At 39.6% G+C, this 22,825-nt stretch overlaps 1 protein-coding gene across 13 annotated transcripts in view; it reads left to right on the top strand.

The window, feature by feature from the left end:
- NaCP60E (Na channel protein 60E) overlaps window positions 1–22,825 on the top strand; it is a 96,941-nt gene that overhangs the window by 15,573 nt on the left and 58,543 nt on the right. For all 13 annotated transcript variants that reach the window (XR_010574582.1, XR_010574581.1, XM_065481367.1 and 10 more), the window contains exons 2-3: window positions 20,498–20,706; window positions 21,019–21,239. Coding sequence is in view for 11 of the 13 variants with exons in the window: in XM_065481367.1 (XP_065337439.1) it covers window positions 20,498–20,706; window positions 21,019–21,239 (430 nt within the window). In the remaining 2 variants the exon portion in view is untranslated. The remainder of the gene's footprint in view (window positions 1–20,497; window positions 20,707–21,018; window positions 21,240–22,825) is intronic.

The raw sequence follows: 22,825 nt of genomic DNA, 5'->3' as shown, positions 1-22,825 counted from the left end.
TGCATAAACTTATAAATAAAACTTCAGACTAATTATATATTTTTTTCAAATTTCAACCCTTTAGAATATCATAGTAATTGTTCAGCTCAAAAATTAATACTAAATATGCCAGAGGTGCTGGAAATTTTTCTAGATTTAAACGCAGTGTTGCATAATTTTTGAAAGTCCACTCCTCTCATTGATAGGTAAAAATGGGTAATCGTTTCGGACGAGTTCGCGTATCTCCCTCTAGCACCGGCAGGCTACACTACTTTTGATGTAAAATAAATAGGGAGAGAGGTGTGTTTACACGTTGCAGCCTCCCTCCATTCGAGGGGCCCGCCTGATGCATATTGCATATGCTACTCCACGCCACCGTAGCTCGCACCATCGATCCATATTTCCATACAGATTTCACGTGGTAAATATTTCGTGCCGACCCATTTACCGGCCCGAACGGCCAGCCTCCCTCTCATCTGCTGCCGCTGCAACTTCTGATCCGTATCGGCCAATTACCCGTTCTTTTATTCACACAGGCTATTCCGAGCTGTGCGATCTGACGCAAACAAAATGAAAAGCTCTTCTTCTTCTCGCACATGAGCTCAGCTTCCAGTCCCATACATCTGTTCCCGATCCCTGTCGCATACACAGAGTTTGCAATTGTATTTCATGCAGTTAACTATTTTAAGACCCATGCCATTTTTCAAATTAACCTTATTGATTATATGAGCTACATTTTATAACAAAGATTTAAAGATTCATAATGTAGGATTTTTTATATTAATGGTTTATTAAACGCAAAATTCGCGTGCAACACTACATCTAAAATTTATCAATTTTTACAAATTTTTGCTGCTTCTCTCAAAGTAAGTTTTCTTGCCGTGCTCTTTTAAATATGATTTTTTTCACAAGTATATCGCCACAAAAATTGCATCTACAATCGTTATTAGGTTGTTCATAATGAAACGTTGTATTACTACGGAAAATATTATAGTGATAGCCATGACAACGTAGGATTTTTTTTTATCTTTTTCCTTTTAAAATAATTGATTTGATAGGATCATGAATTATTTGATTTTTTTATAATTTCTCTAGCTAACATGTTTTTGATATACTAATAAAAGCATTTAATATTCATGGACCTTCACGAAGGGAAATTTATTTTAGTATATTATATATGAGTAATGCGAGCAAGTCTCTTTTTACCAGTGAGTTGTAATTCGACTTTAAAATCAGCACTTTCTCTGATTGCACTATCGATCAGGTGAGTGAGGCAGGTGCATCGAACATTAATTCGAACTAATTCTGTCGGCATATTTGTACGTGTTTGCACACGCACGCATCATTTTCCCGGCATCAAGTTGGATTTTGAGCGAGTCGGCTGAATTTGTCAACGCAACTGACACTGCGAATTTGTGCTCCCGGGATTACGCTCTCGGCTTGGTAAATCGCGCCGGAAAATTAGGGGGACCGGCCGGTTTGCGGACATTTTACTATCCAGAGGGGTCGCGAGAGCTTGCCGCAAGTTGAAATAACAAATGGGCTCGCAAAAACAAGCAGAAGGCGCGCATTCATAAAAAAGGGCAAGACGAAGGAGCTGCGGCACTTCCAGGGTAGCGGTGGTGCGACGCTGCACCAATTCTCTTGGCAACATCCAGCATTTTTGCACACTCCACTCACATTATCCGAGAGAAAGAAAGAAAGAAGAAAACCCTCCCTGCGGGAATCTGTTTTTTATCGCCTGGAGAATCATCATTATCGATCTAAGCGCTGCGTCCGTCCGAGTTGCATAATCGGGCGAGCCGTGAAATTTCCATATTTCGCAGCGTGGCAGCCGCCGAACGCACTCTTCTCGTGCGTCTTTCCCACTCTTTTAGCCCCAGCCGGAGCCTAAAATAAGTGAATCGTGCGATGCAGTCATTTGGGGTAAGCAGTGGTCAAACCAAATTGACCTTCTCGTCTTTTCTTCAATTTCCATCCAAACGGCCTCTGAATTTACTAACGATAAATTTACCAGATTCGAAGAATTTAAAACCAATATGACAATTCTTTAAAACGAGAAATTTTGGGAATACTGCAACTTGACTGAGCTGTTTTTAAAATTAAAAAAAAATTGCTTGTAAGATGAGAACTAGAGCTAGAGAGCTGAGTTGCCTATCAAACGAGTTAAATTATGGACAAATGTGTGGTTAAATATTTTGTTAAAATATGACTGTTACAAGTTTATCCAAAAGATAGTCTTTTTATAAAATCCAGTTGTATTGTATGCCCTTCATAAAAATGTGACAAATAATGATTACAGCTAAATAGTAAATTATAATTAAATCTTGTTTCAAGTCTACATATTTTTACTTCTGTAAATATCATGTATCTCAAAACAGGCGAGGATATTCATGGCAAAGGTGGCTAACCAGGCAAAGAAGCATCTCTGCAAAGCCCTGTTTATATTAAGTCCACGTCGTGCTGCAGGACTGCAGCTCTATCTGTTCCCTCTCGTTTTTTTGTACCGGGAGAAGCTCCTTCATTCTTGGTGCAATTCGTGTTTCTTGCTCGGCGGTGCGCGCTCGGTATTGGAATGGAAATTACCACCGCGCCCGTTTGTTACCAACTTACTCTGGCGTTCTCTCGTCGTATTTAAAACTTTTTCTCTCGCACTCGTAAAAGCGGGCAAAAGCGTTTGCTTCAACACACAACTTGCTTGCTTGCTCCGCTCTTCTACTTACTTTTGTACATAAAATTTACATTTACCAGTGGCAGACGGTGGTAAATAATATCGCCACCGCGTTTTGCTTAATAGCCTAGGAAAATTATTTACAAACGCAACTGCTTTATTGCGAGCGGAGATACAACTTGAGTGCAAGTATCAGTACCGCTTTCAAGCCACTTAGTAAATTTAGAATGAGGGATGAAATATGTATCTGTTGGTAAAGTTAATTATCAGCAATAATTGCATTTTAGACAGGTACGTGCACGTAAAATTGGTTAGATCAAACCTATTTTGAATAAGAATCTGTTACCCTTAATCAAGCTTTTAGCTTTATCAAAGATTTTAACCCCCCACCCCCATAAAAAACAAAAAGAAATATTTATTGTGAAGCCAATTCCGGATGAATTATCGCGGCTGGTGCTTGTTCAGCTTCACAGGGCAGTACCACACTTTCCAATCAAGTGGGGCAGAAAATTAAATGAATTGTGAGATGGACGAAAATATTTAATTATAACTTAAGAAAGAGATGGACACTATGAGGCAATTGACTTAGATTGAAAATGTGGCCTAACAACTGTGAAATAATTCAGCTAGGGATCAGAGCTGATAACCATAGTTTTTAATGTTTGCTATGACTGCTTCTAGATCATTACAAATTGGAATGCCACCCAGAATAGTCCTTTTGTTGAAATTTGACGCTTGATATATGGGTGCCTATAATAATATGTTTTAAATCTTTAAGAAAACCTAAAATATTTGGACAACATAATGTCTCTAAAATTAAACAATAAATTTTAGAATTGTAATTGCTTTGCATACAAAGTATTTTTGACCATTTTCTTATAAAACAAGAAATTCCGATTCATTCAAAATTATTAGAACGCGTGAAATTTTGCGAAATAAACCAGACGAGGTTGGCATATTAAAGTTACTTAACAATTATTTAACAATTAGGGCAATGGATTAATCCGGAGAGAAAGTCTGGCTGTTCATATTCGCAAGAAACAATTAAGGTGCGGGAGCGCGCGGGTGCGATCTAGACAAATGGTTTCACGAACCTAAACCAACACGGAGCGGAGGGAAAAAGTCGGCAGGCATGCAGCGTGGCAAGAAAGGCAAGCACGGGGAAACTGGCCGAGTGACTAAGCCACTTTACCAGAATCACTAATTTGTCAAAGCGAGCGCGGCCGGCTACTTTATTTCTAGCACGGTTCACGCATTCGGGCACGAGAAAGAGAGAGAGAGAGAGAGAGAGAAAAAGTATTGATTTTCCTTCAAAGCAGTGGCGGCGGCAAGTAAAAGCAGGTTTGCTCTGTGTGTGTGTGTGTCGGCGACGCCCGCCGCCGAGAATGATCTGTTTCTCCATTAACACGGCATCATCATACTTTAAAATGCAACGAGAGCCGGAGCAGACGCAGCTTTTTACTTTTGTGGGCCAGATTGGTGCTTTGCAAGGCAAATGAGCGTCGCAAGAGGCGAATTTGAATGCAGCCGAGGTGCGACGGCCGACCGACTGCCCATGTGCCCATCGCCGGCCGGTTCTCCGCCCCGCGTTATGCATGCAAATGATAATTGGTCAGGTGTGCAACTAGCAAGTGGCTGTGCAAAAAACAACCGCTCGCGCTCTCGGCCCATTTGAAGCGAGCGTGTCGTAATTAGCCATGTATGCGCACTACCGCCTCCGAAGAGTTGTAAAGTAGACGCGCGCGTGTGTTTAGTGGGGGCGTGCAGATAAGCTAGTCGACGCATTTCACAAATTTACTCTCGCCACGCACACAAACACACAGCCTAGGATAATTAACTCGCAGCAACTATTGCAGAGCGGCTGATATGCCCATCTTTCCTTTTACGGTTTCACTTACGTTCAGAAAGACAATTGTTTAAACAAATTAGAGCTATCATTGTCGCAACACAAATATAGCACACGCATAGTTTTCCTTTTACGTAGATTGGTATGCTGCAAAGAAAACAAGTTCTGCCTTGAGTTCAAAATAATTAATCTCTTATAAAGAGAAAATTTCCTCAGGTTGCCGTGTAAATTTCGAAGAAATTCGACTTCAAAGTTTGCATACTTTTCAAGGAACGAGCACTCTGCCACTGGAAATCACGATTTGTTTCAACAAAATGTGAACTTCTTCAATTCAACACTGGAAAAGAATAGCAATGAGACACGAAAAAGCGGTCAAAAATGTCGAGAAAATTGGCAAACCTCAGATAATAATAATTGCTCCGTCCTTTTTTGAGTATTCACATGTACAAATTAACGCTTAATTCCATAGTAAACACACTAAAAAAACTTCGGTTGCGATAGTGCTGCACTGTTTTCCAATGTCCTCTTTTTAGTGAAATTATAGAAATTCTCAGCATATGCTTTACAGTAGGCTTTAAACAAAAGATATATTATGACATTAAATATTAACTACTGTACCTATACTGCATAATAATATGGACCGTTTCCATTTTATCTCCCTGTTGGGAACGGGCAAAAGCACCCGTTACGGCTTCAAATTTAATTAAATCAATATAACCGAAAATTCGATGTTCACTTTGTCATTTTAGTCCCTGTTTGATGGTGTGGGAAGGGTTAAATTTGTTCTCTTATGGCTCAAGAGCTTTGCTTCAAGGGTTATTGAAATGTCAGTCATTTTTTAGTCGAGCGATGGCAAACTTAATGCTCATACGTTCAAAGGAGCGATTTGAATGAAAGAGAACTTTTTGGGAGTTTATCAATGAGGATGGCTCAAATTGTGCACTAGTTGAACCACAAACTATCAAAATTTATCGTGATAGTATGTTAGTTTTTAAGTGCAGCCATTATGAAACATCACAATCATTAAACAGCAATTCATAGAGCACGAGCTACAGAGAGTGATAGTTAAATTATATCGTGCTTTTGCGATGTCTCATTTTCAACTCCAAAGTGTCAAGTTTATGTGCGTAGCGTTAAAAATACGGAAATTTATAGCCATGCTGTCATCAAACTAAAACGAAAAATTGTCCGTCGCCATTTTTAACGGTCTGCGGCGACGAGAAATACTGCAAGATTTAGGATAGTTTACGGAAAGGACTGTTGGACCAAAAGATGTTGTTCGTCAAATAATGGAAAATGAAATGAAATTGTCAGCAGGCATAAGAAAAGGCATAAGGAATTCCGTTTGATGAGCGATCCATTGTGCCCGAGGCAAACGGAGGCACGCCTTCCCAGGCCGGATAATTTAGTGGAAAAGTTTAATGAGTCATCAGCAGTCAGTGCCTTTGTGTGCGTTGGACTGGCTGCTGCGCTGCACACTTGAAGTTTTATTCTGGCAAAATATAATAAGCGCATCGCATCCGCAGGCAGTGCGTGCGCGAAAATCGATGGGGGTGTGCGCGCGGCGTGCATAAATTCGCAAACTTAAAGGCAAAGTTAAATTAATCAGCCCTGTCTCGCGCGCGCTCGCCCAATTTGCCAAAGCAAATACTCTGCCTCTCCACACGGCAGAGTACTCTCGAGCACAGAGAGCAGCTTTTCGAGTCACGGGAGACGAACAAAGGGCGCCGCCGGTGAATTATGCAAACGGCAGGAAATTCGGCAGCGGTGGCGAAAATTGCCCGTTTGAAGCTGCTATACTGATGAAATACTGGTTGTTGCGGGTCAAGCGTCGTGAGCCGTTGAAAGGGAGCGCAGAGCCGCTCGCTTGTTGATGGCGAATTCCACAACCCCTTGCCTTGCCTTGGTTACCCCGTTCGCAACCAGCCCAACGGCCGACGGGGCTCTGCCACATATATATTGTTAGCGTAAAAATGAAAGGCTGTTTTTGTGTGTGTCAGACCCGAAACTCGAAAAACATGACACAGCAGAGTGAAACGGTCCTTGCGTCACCGGGGAGCTGGCTTGCTGGCGGAGTTTGAGAGGCTTTGTCCAATCTGTGCTGCCAGCCACAAAACAGTCGGTGCAGATTTCCTGCCTGCCGATGTATGTAAATATAAACTCCATTGAAATCATACACGTGTGTTTGCGTTAATTATTGATCCTTGGAGAGCAACCTTGGAATTTAAAAATTAAAACCAAAGCCTTTATTTATATTAAGTTTTATTGGTGCACCTCGTAACGCAAATTTAAAGAAAGTAAATATTTCAAAAACATTATTATCATCTTTATATTCCACGAGATATCCTGATTTTTAATAACCGTGTGTCATCTTGCAAAAAAATTTTATTATGCAACTGACGTGCAGGGAATACGTACGTACAATCTTCGTTAAAGTCCAAGAATTGAAAAATATTATTTAAAATTATAAAGTAACTCTATTTTTACTCAGCCTATGAATCCTTATCCTGTTATTGAATAATGTGCATTCTTAGTATTATTTGTTTATAAGATTTGTGATGAATTTTACGAGACAGAAACAATGTTAAATGGGAATTGGAGGGAACCAAATTTTGAGGATAGGCATGTATTTATTTGATTTGCTTGCCATGTATATTTGTTCTGCTTCAATCAGATGTATGAACCCCAGGACATTTGTAAATAATGTAGATTTTGTGGTGAACGGTGTGAAAAGAAAAAATTTTACATGTTAAACAAAAATATTAGTTTAAGAGAAGCAGCAAAGAGTTGTAAAAATTGATACAAATGATTGTAGTATTTCAGTGTTAGTGTCAGGAATTGTATATATTTAAAAATGAAATGTTCCAATCGGCTTGGTATGGTAAAATATTTATAAATTTTTTGTTTTTATAGTTAAAATGAAATATTAAAATTGTGACTTCTATTAAATCACTCATAATACAATGGTTTTAAAAAGATAATAAAACATATTTTTTATTGTTAATATAAAGTAATATTTTTGCTATAATATTATATAAAAATTTAATCTAAAAGTAATACACTATTTGTTGTTACCTTATAGTTGTTTAAAAACTAACTAGCGAACAGAGAGTACAATGTAGTCGTTTTGGAATAGCATGAGAGGCTATTTTTTATTCTGACATGCGGAACACGTCGTCTTTACACCTCCAATTTTTGCTATTCATTGAGATTGAGAAAGCTTTCATCCCATATTTCCTCTTAAGTGGTTTACCGTCGATTTTTATCGAGCAAACTAACAGCAGTTCGTCATGGCGGGTCAAAAGTCGACAGAGTTGCGGCCACATTGGGGTTACAAGGTAGCACGTTCTTTTGTGTATTGTTATTGTTAGTGGTGGCAAAAATGGGGCAAGGGAAAAATGGACTGCACGTCGAGGTCACTCGGTTAAAAGAGAGGGAGTCTCTGGTGAGTTTTTGCGCGTTTCCGCGCCATTCCGTCACGTCGATATGATTAAAAATGCATTACGCGCGCGCCCGGCTAATACTTGAAATAATATCATTCTCTGCAGGTCATGAATTGTAAATAAGCGCCGCCGACCGAGTGAGTGTTTGCCGAGCCAACCTTTCTTCTCACTCGCTCTCGCTGCCGTTTTTTCGAAGGGAATTCATAAGGAGCCGTTGTTGTTGTGTAAACACGGCCAGATACACTGCTGTGAGAGAACACGCTCTGTGCATAATCTCGGGGAAGGAGGCCGAAAAGTAAATAACTAAGCGCTACACCGGAATAAAAAGTGTGCATCTAAATTTTCATAGTGTGCGCGAGGCATGCCGAGAGATAAGAGCCGAGAGAGGCAAGGAAGCGAGGGTAGACGCTCGTCGCCACCATTGAAAACGAAAGAAACCGTGAAAGGGATGCAACGAGCGAGACGCGAAAAATCTGCGAATCAAGCAGCTGCTTTTGTGGAAAATCGCTACTCGGCTGCATTGAATTTGAAATGCGGTAGATGTAGGTTTGTGGGACACCGGAGGTCTTTGTGCACGTGTCTTTGCGTATCCAAATAACTAAAAGGAAAATAAAATGTAACATGCGTGAGAAAGACGCAGAAAAAAACAAGTCATTTTCAATTCCAAAGCTGTACCGTGTTATGGTAAATTTCAGAATTCCAGCAAATAGAAAGTCAATTTAGATTTCCTAGAGTGGTTATTAAAATTATTACACATTTAAAATAGGCAATTTTATGAAATTAACATTTAATCTTTAAAAAATTATATAACATTTTATGGCTAGCCATGAAAGCGTTGTAACATTAATTTTGTTCTTTACTTTTAATTTTTTGTTAACCTATTGTTTTAAATCTGAAATATACCCATATATTTAAATAAGCTATGATAATGAACATGAACAGACTAAACATTAAATCTTACAATTTTAATATTAGGTTTTGTATAATATTGAACGTAATTACCTAACAAAGAAAGCTACTTTAAAGATTATTTAAAATACATAATAAATTTTCAAAGAATTTATAACCACCAAATATATAACTCATTAATAAATCAAAATCTAACTAAATTAGTTCTATGGAATCTAAATCTCCATAAAGTTGTAAAATTAGAAGCTACTAGGTTGAGCTAATTGTAGACAAAGCTCAGATTTCCCTTTAAAGAAGAATTACGGTAGCCAGTAAGGCAGTCATATCTCGTATTTTTCGTTTGTTTTATTCATGTACAGCACGAGATGGAAATTGCTATTGTAAAAAATTTCTCGTTTGCAGGTCGGCAGCGCACAGAGTAGCAGAATTAAAAATCGTGCGTCGGGAAAGAACATTAGTGCCAAGTCCGCCGGCGAATTTATCGCAGCTAACGATAATTATACTGCATGCAATAATTATGCAAAAAAGTGAGAGAAAGAGAGGGAGAGAGAGAGAGAGAGAGAGAGAGAGAGAGAGAGAGAGAGAGAGAGAGAGAGAGAGAGAGAGAGAGAGAGAGAGAGAGAGAGAGAGCTGGCAAAGGACACATTTTTCCACTTGGCAACATTTCCATGGTACTTGCTGAGCCGTAAGAGAATTACGTGTGTATTACGAATTACTCGACGCCAGGAACGCGCGGGGATTAATTGCTGGTAAAAATTTATTGCTGAAAAGCGCACTTTTCGCGGGTATTTTGGTGCTCTCGACAAAAGCAGCTTGCGCTGGTTTACACGGAGAGAACGTTTTGTTTGGTGAAACGCGAATTTTAGTGCTTGCCAAGTTGTTCCAGATTTATGAGGTTTTTTTCTACCTGCTTTGCATTCCACTCACTGCTTCCACAATCTGGATTCATCTTTTAAATAATGGAGAACGCTGGTCTTCCACCAAACAATTCCATTATTGTGAATTATCCAAAAGGCAATTAACTGGAGCTCGTTTAATAACATAAAACGTGTGCAAATAGTTTGAAAAATTGATTACTATGCCGACCGACGGCTCATTAAGCTTGTTGCTCTCGTAAAGTTCAAAGGGAGGGCCGTTCGCTTCGACCAACAAGATACTGCACTATTCCATTAGTCAAATTACATTAATGGGTGGCAGGGCGAATGAATTTTGAAAAAGCATGGTCTAAACGCAGGAAATGAGAAAAATTAAAGGCCAAGGGCAGTGCCTGGAGCATGAAAGAAATGCGATTTGAAATTGGTCTATCAAAATATTCCAATCTACCTTGCCTTGAAAAACTTCATTATTGGAACTGTTTAATGAATGGAAAGTGTGCCAATTCACTATCAGTTCCTCAGAAAACCAACAACAGAGACAAATTATATTTTTTTTATACCCATAAATTTCGGATAATTAACTTTATTATGAAAATTGAGTTGAAATTGGTTTGATTATGTTAACTGAGAGATCTGCATTCAATGAAATATGGTGTTCCCCCAAAGCACAAAATGGCAGAATGAATTTGCTGAATGTAGGGAAAAACGCGCGTAACGAGCCGTGCTGAAAAGTTGTCAATTAACGTTAGCCGCACACGAAACAAGCGCTGCGGGCCATAAACAAAACGCAGGCGCTCCCTTCCTCCCTCTGCCGCTCCCCACGGCTGCCGCAATTCTCAAATATTAACATTCCTGGCCGTCAAAACCAAGCATCACGCGAAAAGAATTCTCCATCAGCCGCAACAACAGCCATTGCCGCTCCATCAGATTTAGCTTTTTATACCAACGGCTGGCTGTTATACCTCATCTCGAAATCTCGCTCATGAGGTTAGCGGTGCCTGCAAATTGCATTTTCTCAAACGGAAAACTGTAAGAAAAATAGCCCTCTCTCCCCCGCCACGTGAATTAATCATAATAAAATGCACCCCTGTCGTTCTCCGTTCACCGCACACACATCACATGCACACAAACGAGGCCAACTCGAAAGTGGGCTAGATGCAATTAATTCCAATTTTTGTTTACGTTTATATAAATAAATTAATTATATTATTAAAATATTTTAAACTTGATACAAAAGCTCCTTTTAGTTTAAAGGGCAAGTTTAATACACAATAAAAAATTAAGAAGCATTATTTTTGTATTTTATTAAATATTATTATTGTTGTTTATTCTTGCCAGAGTAACACATTAAATATCAGAAAAAGAAACGGCTTACAATGCTAGCAGATGACTGCGAAAACGATCAAATACATACATAAAATCACGCCGCACTGAGCCAAAAGGAAAATCACACTAATTATCACTGATGAGACTGCCACAAATAATGCTTTTTACACAAGGATGGGAAATCGGTCACTGTGCAGTATCTGAGTTCAGGTGGCAGACTGTTCCAGGGACTCACTACTCGGAAGGAGAAAGCCCTCTGGCCGAAGACACTGCGCACTGGCGGTGGTTGCAAACGCATGTGCCTGTTGTTGGTGTCACCTCGCAACCGCCGTGTCATATAATTATTTTAATATTTATAATACTGCAAAATATTGCGTATAATTATATATTTAAAAAGTATTTTAATTTTTAGATAACTTTTCTATGAAAAAAAGTTATTTGAAGAGCTTGCTAATGATAGAGAGTTTATCAATTTAATATTATAAGTTTGAATTTATCTGTTCTGATAGATTAAATTATCAATTTTTGTTTAACAATGTGTACAGTAAAGAGGAAAATTAGCCCCCGTACTCAGCGATAATACTAACAAAAATAATATATAAAAATGTGAGTGAAGAATAAAAGAGGAGAATTATGATAGAAATGAAATCCTCTTTCTGATTCACTGCATAAATTATCCATCTATGTGTGTTTTGTCGATTTTGTTCACGTGTCCTTTGGAGTGTGGCCCGTTTTTGAGTCGGTCTCGACACACAACCTGAAGTTCGCCGCGTTGCCCGCGGGGCTCGCTCGCGGAGCCGCCTTTGTCGGCGTGTGTGTATGTGTGTGAAATGGCTGCAGTCACGCAGGGCTAATTTATTTTGGCGCGCGCGTTCTCCACTTGACTTTCGACCCGCGAGCGAGCGAGCGAGTGAGCTCACAACACCCGCGCGCTCACACATAAGACGCTCCGGTAGATGAGTCGAGAAGAGGGCACAAGATGCTGTGTGTGTGTCACCCTCGCGCGCGCATAATAATTGATGAGCCCGCCGGATTTTTGAGGTCGCGACACGGTTGTCGTTGAGTCGACGCCGCCGACTACCTGCAGGCTCCACTGCCTCCGCCCGCCGCCGAGACCCCGCTGCCCTCTTCCACCCCGTGTCGCAGTGCGAGATCTCTCGAATCCAGTGTCCTCACCTTCGCTTCACTCCCGAATTTTCCCACAAAAGCAGACACGGACTGTCGAAAGTGTTAATTATTTCATCCTCTCCGTAATCTTTCATATAAGAACTAAAACGCTTACAATCGATTGTCAGTATACTTTAAATTACAGTAATTTATTAAAATAGTGAGACTTAACAATGAAGTTGGAATTTAAAAATGATTTTTCTCTTAATTAATCTAATCAAGACAAGACTAGTGAATAAATTAAGAGATACATATTTTAGACAATACAAATTTAAATTGGACTTTTCCTTTTTGTCAATGATCAGGGCACCAATTGATGCCAAAATGTATCGCGACGAATACAAATTCAAACACTATCATTGACGACGAGGACAAGTTTAATTTTAATTTTTAGTTTCCTTTTAATTTTAATTAATTTCAACGACTGCCTACCTTAGTTGATATTTTGTGCTAATGAGCTAGCTGCTTTCTAACTTTTCTCTGCCATGTTTACTGACGCATTAAATCATTTCTTGGCTAGAGATAACCAGTGTGTTACAATGAAAGGTTTATGAATGCTTATGCTTTTTTAATATAGGAGAACTTTCTTAACCATTAGATAAATGTCTAACGATATACGCCTATCAGGGTTTTGCCTATCCCCTTTCAGCAAAAGTGACACTGTATTACTAAATACTCTATGACAAAATATCACATTTCTGTCCATTATTCCCCTACTGGCTTCGTCTATATAGCAGAAGTATATTTTCGTGGTCAACAATTTTTTCTTACCAGTTTCTGTCTGCATATTGTTCTCTACGTAATAACAATCGATTTTCATGGCGTTTATAATGGTGTTAGATTAATGTACCGTACAAATATTTTTAGTGCGGCACACGGCGGCACGTAAATCGAATTTATTTGGCACGTCTCCAAAGAGTTTCCTTGTTCTATTACATTTTTTACCTCTATAAGGAATGGTAAAAATATATAAATATTATTTAGCAATTGGACAAAAACTCTGAAACGCTTCTTGTGCAAATTTAATATCTACTAGCTGGGAGGAAATATGCTGCACAGTGAGCTATAAACATGTATTAGCATAGTGACCAAGTTGAGGACAAGAACAACTCACCTAGGAGAGCATAAAATGAAATTTACTAGGAAAAATAATGTGCTCTCGTGGGAGGAGCATGATTAGCCTCTCGGGCTAATGCGGCTTAAAAGTGCCACTTTGTAATAATTCCAGTTATTCCCAGTCCGGGTCTGCTGGCCGCGAGCTCGTGGGCTTTTGACTCCCCTCGGTCCCTTTAATTAAGCGCGTTTTTTTCCCCGGGACGTGTACTCCCCGCCCCCAAATTCAAGGCAGACAACATTGCTCGCCTGGCGTCTGACTTTTTGGCCGCATTTTGCGTCACCTGGTGTTGTTCGCATTTTGAAACTATAGTTTCCACAATTTCATGAAAGGTTAATGCGCGCAAAGGTCAAGGGTCGGCCGGCGTGCGCACGTGGAATTCGTTGGACTATATGTATACTGTCAGATGAGTGTTGATGTTGGCTCGTTTCTCGCCAGTCTCGCCTCTTTTCTCTGCTCACTCATATCAATGACGAAAATGGGGAGACGAGATTATTTAGCTGTCCGAGTGTTGTATCACTTGGACATGAAACAATTGGTTTTCTAGCTCTTATTTAATTAAACGAAAAAAATTATTCCTGCCAATGTTTACAGTGAGCTTGTGTTTTAATGGATGCAACAAATTATTAAGGGGAAATCTTTATATTAATTTTCCGCAATACATATTGATGGAGTATATTATAATTTAGAAAAATTTAGCAAACATTTGACAACAGAAAATGGATTTGTAGCCACCATTTGTTTTCATTAGCAGTGTTTTTGACCAGCGAGCCTTGCCCTTCAGATATATAGATTAGAATATGGGACTTCTTATCAGAACTATACTTATTAGCCGAAATCTACGGTAGAATTTTACCTTTATGAAGTACAGAGTGACCACTGATTAATATTTTAGTTTTTCAAATGGCTCCTCTCCATTTCTGACAAGGGAGAAGGAACTTCAAAAGTAAAATATTGAGGAGCAAAATTTTATATCTCGTGTCTCTGCACTAGAAAGCAGTTGTATTGGCCCCTCAAGTCTCGTACTTCACCAAAATAACTTTTCATTTAGGCAGTGCATACATTTTCAGACATGTGGAGCAGCCACTTTCAAATAATTAATTGATATAAATGGCCCTCAAATTAATGTATTCATTTTCAGCTTAAAAATTTGCTTTGGATCCGACTGTTTCAGCAGCATTTGATCTAATTTCCTTGCTAACGCAGATTTAATAAAAAAGTATACCAGAAATCTAATAACGGGAATTGGACAAGAGCGCTGTACTCCGCGTTTCTTTAGTGGAAGTTTTCGTTTTTAATTATTATTCATTATGCACGCCCCTTATGGTGCTACGGGATAAAAATTAATAAGCACAGGCCGTTAAAATTAACAGCAAGTGCAAGCAGGGAGCATAAATTTGCACCTGTTCAACGCACCCCTTTGCCGAGAGTCCGGGGAAAGCGGCAAATTGCATCTTAATGACCGGTGCCTGCTGGCCGAAAAAGATTTCACAAAACAAACAGCTCTCGGGGCGTGAGGCAACAACTTGCCTGCTCGCGCTGGGCTCTCACCTCAACACACAACGGGGCGAAATTAATTTGCACAAAAACAGGCAGCTCGTCTGCAGTTGGCGAAGTTGATAATTCGCCCCCAGTTGGCCGCGGCGAAGAGGGCGCGCGCGCGTGCTCAACTAACTTTTTAATTATACGCTCTGAGAACGTAAAAAGGCATTCGCTATGTGCGTATTAAAGAGCGCACTAAGCACGTATATTGAGCGGCGGCGGTCGGTCGAATTTGGCTCGATTTTCCCGAAAGGTGGCCCGCTGAATGGGAAAAAGCAGGCGCACGCATGGCGTTGCAGCAAATCGGCGAAACGAATCCTCCGGCTCGCCCGACCCGACGAACGAACGAACGAACGAGCGAACGCCCGCACGACTCGCAGCCGGCGTGCTCGGAAAAGGGCCTTGCGTGACACACATATTTCAGTGCACGCTCCACATGGACGTAGGTGGATGTTGGAGTCGATACGCGACGGTCTCTACCTCACACGTGACTGCTTAGATTTTTGCTAGAAATAAATCGGCTGTGATTTAAGATTTCAATTTCTACTTGAACCTTTTTATTTAAAAATGTTGGATGTCATTTTTTAAAGGGTTGACTAACTTATGTCCTAATTATTGATAGGTGGTTTACAAAATTTATAATATACTTCGAAGTCATTTTGGTAGCCGGTCCCTCTGTTAAATAGATTGAATATACAATTTTGATAAATATTTAAGGTAAATGAACACGCAAGAATAAATTGTTAAAAAGTCTACACAAAACACAAAGTAGTGTACGGTTCTGGAAAATTCTCGTTTTAAATTAAATGTATTATTTCCAGAAAATAATTTATTTACATCAATTTATTCTATCTTTTCTTGTAAAAAACAGTACTTTCCTTGAATTTTTTTGACGTAATCAATTGTATGAAGTAGTGCTGACTGAGCTCATGTTTCTTCAGAAAATAAATCGTAAGGCTTTGTTTAATAAGAATGGGTTGCATGTTGTCTGACACGTGTGAGTCTGTTTTTGGGTTTTGAGCGCAACACATGCATGCAGCGTGACTTCATCTGGAAACTTAATAGCGGCTAATCAATAGCGCGCAGACTATATCAGAATGACATCTGTTGTTTCGTTTTCATTTCACCAGAGCGGCTGGCAGGCTGTTGGCTGGCGGGCACAGGCACGTCGGCTGACAACCTGTGGTCACCCGGCTCCATTAGTTACACTCACACACTTGGTCAACCGCTTTTAATTCTGCACGAGACGACTTTGTTTTCGCTCGAAAAATCGATTACGCTGCCCTTTTCGTCCGTTTTTCGTGCCCTCTCGCACTCACTATTTTGGCCGACTCTGATCCTTCTTGCGAAAGAAACTTTTCCCTTCTTCGCCAAAAGGAGTTTCTTCACGCCATTCAGGCTGATCCAGTCCCTCTTATATGCGGCTGCAAGAGATTTAGAGTGCCAGCATCAGTCACTTATTTTCTTGGCACATGACTCTATTTTGTTTCTGTTCTGAAACTAACACCGGAAGAAAGTTTTTTTTAAAAAAAAAAAGACAAGGCAGGGCTTTCCGCAGCACCAAAACATTTATTGCAAAACTCAAACAACAGACATTGTATGAAAACGATTCACATGGTTGCCCTCGCAGAATACCTTTTTTTGGGAGAATATCTCCATGATGAAAATCAGCAATATACATTCAAATTATAGTTTTTCTCCATCATCAAGATTGTAAAGATTTTTTCTTGCTGTGTAACGCTGCTGGGGAAATACAGCATTTTTAATGAGAAGCTTATTTTCCTTTAGTCCTCACATAATACAGCGTGCTGTAGTTGCGCGTTACATCAACGTGCTTCAAACTAAACACTTCTGCGCTGTAAGCTGCGGGAGCGTGAGGAATTCACACTCCTTTGTCTTCTTCGCCTGCCTGCATCCTGCTCTTGAGCTAAAACAAAAAAAATAAGAAGAAGTGGGGCGAATGTTTTCTGTGCACTACCAGACGCGCTTAAAATCGAGAGGTGACTTGCAGCTCCTAAATAGATATAAATATAAAGAGGAGAATCGATATAAACAGAATTCCTGGCCAATGAATTATTTTTTTAATGAGGAAGATTGTGATTTTTCTGGTCCAAGTTACAAAATGAAAAAAATTGCATCTATACTAATATATATTTTTTATGTAAGCACTCGAATGGAAAAATGTTTCACGGCAACTTTTGACAATAACACTTTTAATTTTTTCGTGTCTCAAAAAGTTCTTTGAAACGATCAACGTTTAATTAATTGTACTGATATAATCTCAAATACACTGCGATATAGTGTAGCTGACGTCTATGAGCCATCTGTCAAGGGATTTCTCAACGATTCATCAATCAGACGGACAACATGCACAAGCAAGCTTTACTACCTGAGCATGAATGAGCGACAAAGCAGCCGGATCAGAATCAATCAATCCGCGTGTGCCGGCCTTGTGGCCCACATCCACTTTCGCTCCTAACAGCATTGCTGCATTGAGCGTGACGAGAGTGAATCAGGCGACGCACTTGGCTCCTTTGCTGCGGTTTGCCACCAGCCTGGCGCATTGGCGTCGTCTAATTAAAAGTGGTGCGTGTGTGCAAGCGAGCGAGTACGCAGGGGCGGAGGCGGGCCACCGCATTACTCGCCCATTCACCCTCGAGTAGACATCTGAGCGAAATTGCGCAACTTGTAAGCTCTGCATTTTGATCCCTGCCCGTCCAAAACTTGACTTGCACTGCTTCACAATATTGCCGACCAGTTTTAGCTCCGTTATTGATTAAAAAGCAACCCTTTAAAGCAGCTTTTACTTTACAAACGAGATAGTTGTTTCTAAACTAGTATTTTAGGCATGAAGGCCTACAGTCCCAGTCAACTTTAAAAGAGGGTATGCAACCTGTCTGGCAGCTACGTTTAGCAAATTGCCTAGCATCAAAAGAAAATGGAGTTGTGTTAGAGCACACATTTTTCAATATTGTCAAATTGTATAGGAAATGACCAATTCTACATAATTATATAAAAATTTGTAAATGATTTTTTGAGAAACAAGATAAATCGTTAAAAGTTTAAAGTCTTCATCAAGAACATCTGCAATAAAATATACACCATTCCGAATTCTGGTTGTTCTCTAGCAAATCATTTAAAACAGCCGGGCTGGAATTTTATGAACGAGCTGCAGTGCGAGCGTTTGATTTAATAGACTCTACGGCGTCTGTCCCGCAGCAAAGAGCGCGACGCCGGAATTTAAATTACCACGCCCGACTGAGCTGCCGCGCGCGTGGAAAAACGCCGGCTGCTGCTTTTTGCTCCCTTGAGACTCTCTTCTGCAGCTCTACTCTGCGCGCTAATTTTTCACGCTGATTAAATTCTTATTCGAAACGACCCGAGCTCCACCGATTGATGGCAAGAAGCCGTTGTGGAAATTGAGCAGACGAGCTTTTTGCCCTAAAAATGAGAATCACGAGTGACGCACGGAATTTCAAGAGCTACAATGGAATTTCCGCCAGCTCAACTGAGTGTGCTTTCACAGGATTAGAAATCTGTTTGAAATTAACTTGTTGCCGAGGTTACCAAATTAAATAAATTTTACAAAAAAAAATAAATAAAAAAAATAATAATAAGTTTTCACATAAGGACCAAATTGAGAATTTAAAAGATTGAGCTTCCCGCCTCTTTGATAATACGAATCAATTAATATAAAAAAATGTCATTAAATGAGACGAAATTAATGTAATACGTACATAGATTGAGTGGTAAAAATCGTACAAATGTAATCATTAGGGTCCTTTGAAATTTTAAACCAGTTTAATGCTGTTTTAAAAAAATACTGTCATGCAACTCTAATATTGTGAAGAATAATTTATCATTATGAACTGGTAATTTCTCTATTAAAGCTTTATTTCATAATAGATTTACAAACCATTTAACTCCTTTCTTTTATATAAAGGGCAAAGTTCCAGCGAGCTGCAAAATTAACGACATTTTTGGCCAGCGCGTTTTACAAAATCCGCTTGTCTGCAATTTGCACGTGTTACCTCTGGCGTGTAATACGCAGTGATAAAAGAGCCCATCAGCCGGGCTGGTCGTGCATTTCTCATGAAGGCGCGCGCACTCCGCAGCTGTATACCTCTGCAGAATGAAATAATTTGCGAGGCACACACAGAGGCGCACGCACCAAATTACAGTGTATCCGTATGGTACGCTGCGGGAGCGTTCACTCACTCATTTCGTGATTATTTCCCTGGCCAAATATTTGCTGAGGCTGATGACGCAGTGCCTTAATTTCCCAGGTCCCCTCGCCGCACTTTACCCGCAAAAATTGCGCACAGGAAAGTGTGGTCGTCTGCTCGTGTCACCGCGCCGACAACGTTTTCCTTAATGGCGCCGTCGCCCGTGTGCCAAGCAAACCGTCTGCCCGCCGCCCTCTTTTTATTGCTGCCGTTTTAATTATCTGTCTGTTAATTGGCCTCTTACGCCACTTACTCGCTGAATAAATCTCGGCCTTGTGTTTACTATTTTCCACTGTCGCCTTTTGATTTGTTATTTTTCGCCTAGTTTAATTGGCCCCTTTATTTGGCCCGCCGAGCAATAATGTCTTCTTTTGTATGCATCGTTCGTTTTTACCTCCGGAATAACGTGCATTTGCATTGACATGAGAAAGTATATTTTCCATATTCATTTTTGTACAAGCTGTTTAAGCGGAAGTTATCGATCCGGAACGAGCACGCTCCGCTTGATCGCCAAGGTTTCTAGTTCAGGGTGTTAAAAGACGTGAATGCATTTACGTCACAATTAGTTTTGTGAATTACAATGAGCTGCTTGCGGCTTACAAAACTGTGCCGCTGCTAAACAGTGAGAAAATCCATAAGGTGTGCTAAACTAACAGGAGGAAAGTAAAGGTCTTATTTTTGTTATTATGCTGTAAAATGTCAGACGGCAATGCTGTGCATTCTTAAATAACTAATTCATGGCGTTGAATATTCTATTCTTAACACGAGCTATGCATTTTGGAATCGTTTCATCTCGAATTAGATTAGAATTTGAAAGGAAACAGGAGACATGCTTATCAAAAATATGTATTTTTTTTAATTATGTAAGGGATTTAAAGGTTGGCAGCAAGAGAGGGAAATTTAATAGAAATCAAATCTCTCTTGACAGTCACCGTTTCGGCCTCTCAGGTCTCATCAGCAGTAATTTTGCAAAACAAAATTCGCGTAGCAAAATAAGGATTATTGATTTTAAAATATTTTTTAATCCTTGTTTGGCTAGGAGGATCCACGGAGGATTGAAATCGAATTAATTAACTAACTGGTATCACACAATTTAATACGATTGTTAACTTTAAATATCCAACTACAATTATTCTAAATGAGGCTTGTCGATTCTCCATTTTACCCCGAATTGACCCAACAAAGTGTAGAATTTATGACCAAAAGCGACGGTTTTCCTAATCCCCACATTGTCAGTCTGTGTAACACATCCAGATCCACTCATCGCAGCAGCTACATTCCCAATCGAGCTAATCTATTTAGAGACAAATCGCTGTGCGACTGATCCAAATATACACAGACTGTTTATTTGCAGAGCAAACAAAATGAGCCGGATTCACCCCGATTTGTTTGTTTTCAGACTTTCTGCGTGGTGTCGAAACGCTTTCGGAAGAACTACATCCACCGCTTCACCGCCACCAACTCTTTTTTTATATTTTCACCGTGGAACCGTTGGAGGCGAGCTTGTGTTTTTGTATCGACAAACCAGTATTTTGATTACATTGTGATGGCCACTATACTGCTCAACTGCGTCTTCCTCGCCATGACCGAACCTATGGAGGAGGCAGAGTAAGCTACTTATCAGCACATAAGATTTGATGCTCGGCCGCCTTTGAAGTCGCATTACACGCGCACACTTAAGCTCTTTTTCCGCAAACCGATCCACTTGAGCGCGCTTCTCGAGATGAAAAGTGGGCAAAAAATGTCCGCGCGAGGCTGCTGCTTCGACGATTCGATTCTCGACCTTCTTTTTCTGTTCCTAACAAACGCCATAAAAGAGGAGATTTGCTCGAGCTCTGCGTGCGCGACTCAACCGCGGCCGACCCTTTTCTTATCAGTTTCGATATTGACCGGGCTGATTGTGTGTTTTGCTTTTTGCAGGTACTTCTTCTTGGTTATATACAGTTTTGAAATGGTTATAAAGTCGGTGGCAAAAGGCTTCATTCTAAACAAATACACCTACCTTCGGAACCCGTGGAATTGGTTGGACTTTGTTGTTATTACGTCGGGGTACGCAACTATCGGCAAAGCGAGTGGAAATTTGGCCGGTCTGCGTACCTTTCGTGTGCTTCGTGCCCTCAAGACAGTGTCAATTATGCCCGGTGAGTACCATTATTTCCAATTTTACCATTCTTCTTCGTTTATTGATTCACTGAAAGATTTATTTACTACAGAAAACACCGTTTCTGAAGCAATTTTGTTTTCGTTCAGACCTCAACGTTAGATACACAAAAAGGAAACTAACAGAAATAAATATTAGGTTAGGAAATTAAGACCAATAACAATGTTATGCTGAACGTCTGATTCACTAAAGCAAAACTGAGTAAATAATTAATTAATAGTTTATTAAACGCAAAATATGCGTGCAACACTCTACATCTAAAGGTTAATCAATTTTTACACATTTTCGCTGCTTCTCTCAAAGTAAGTTTTCTTGCTGTACACTTTTGGATATGATATTTTTCACAAGTCTCGCCACAGAACTTACATCTACAATCATAAATAGGCTCATAGTGAAACGTTGCATTATTGCAGAAAATATAGTGATAGCCATGACAAGCAAATCTTGCAAAAAAAGACTGAGTAAATACGTTTTAAAAACTTGAAATCTTCAAATTAAATATCTTTAAATGCATGCCAAAATCCGTCTAAATCGCATGAAGTCCAGACAAATTCAATGAAAAAACGCACGATATGGTCCAAATTGTCTGTGAATTTTTATGATTTTAAGGGAAATGTACTTTAGTTGTTTTGTGATATATTTCAAAGTGTCTTTTGAAACCAGGCGTTGGTTCTGGAAAGATAAAAAGTAGATTTTCTTGATTTTAGAATGATTTATTCTAATAGTTTCCTTGAAATTTTTTATTTCAATAACTGACATAACATGGAATTTTATTCTTTTTTTAACAAATACATTGTTCTAAAAAATTGAATATACAACTTTACCAGTAGATTTTTGTTTTTTGTTGCACCAGGCTTGTAGTCAGTTGAGGACTTATTTACTAAATAGCTTGGGGTTTGAGGCGGAATATTAAATTCCGATCCCAAGTCAGAATTATTTTCACCTCCAAAACTCATCCATTGAAACCATCTTTTGACCTAAAATATTTTTTCCTGCTATACGAAATTTTTTAACACAAACGCGCAAAGAGTATATCAACCCTTCTGGAAATTTCATGTTATTGACAAAATCTTGTTAAAGTGTAAAAACCCGTTTAAGATCGTCTAAATTTTGAGCCAAAAACTACCTAGCAGCCGTTGTCCTTTTCAGAGAAAATTGTTTTAATTTTTTAAATCGATTAAGCACAAAGAAGATTCATGTTACACCCCTATGTAAAGAAAAATATATTAGGAAACGTCTACATGTTGTTCGAGGAGCAATAATCAATTATAGGCAAGTTTGTTGGTGAATTTCTAAACTCAAGAGATAGAGAGTGAATCTGAATAATGAAGTTAAAATGACATCCCACGCATACTAACGAGAGCAGAAAGTTTCGCTTGCCACTAATAAATCCCGGATTTAATGAGATTTAAAGTTGCATCAATGGGCGCGGGCTAAATCGCATTTCCCCAGTCTATTTCCTTTCCCCAAAACGGCGACCTCGTTTTGCCGAGTGAATTATTAAGAAAGTCCGTGGGAGCGCAAAACAAAACGCGAATCATAAATTTTCCAGTGCGCGCCACCAAG

Source organism: Cloeon dipterum, chromosome 2 (assembly GCF_949628265.1).
Source record: "Cloeon dipterum chromosome 2, ieCloDipt1.1, whole genome shotgun sequence".
NCBI classification, from domain to species: Eukaryota; Metazoa; Arthropoda; class Insecta; order Ephemeroptera; family Baetidae; genus Cloeon; species Cloeon dipterum.
The sequence above is the reverse complement of the archived record's forward strand: the minus strand, read 5'-3'. Positions and strand labels throughout refer to the sequence as shown.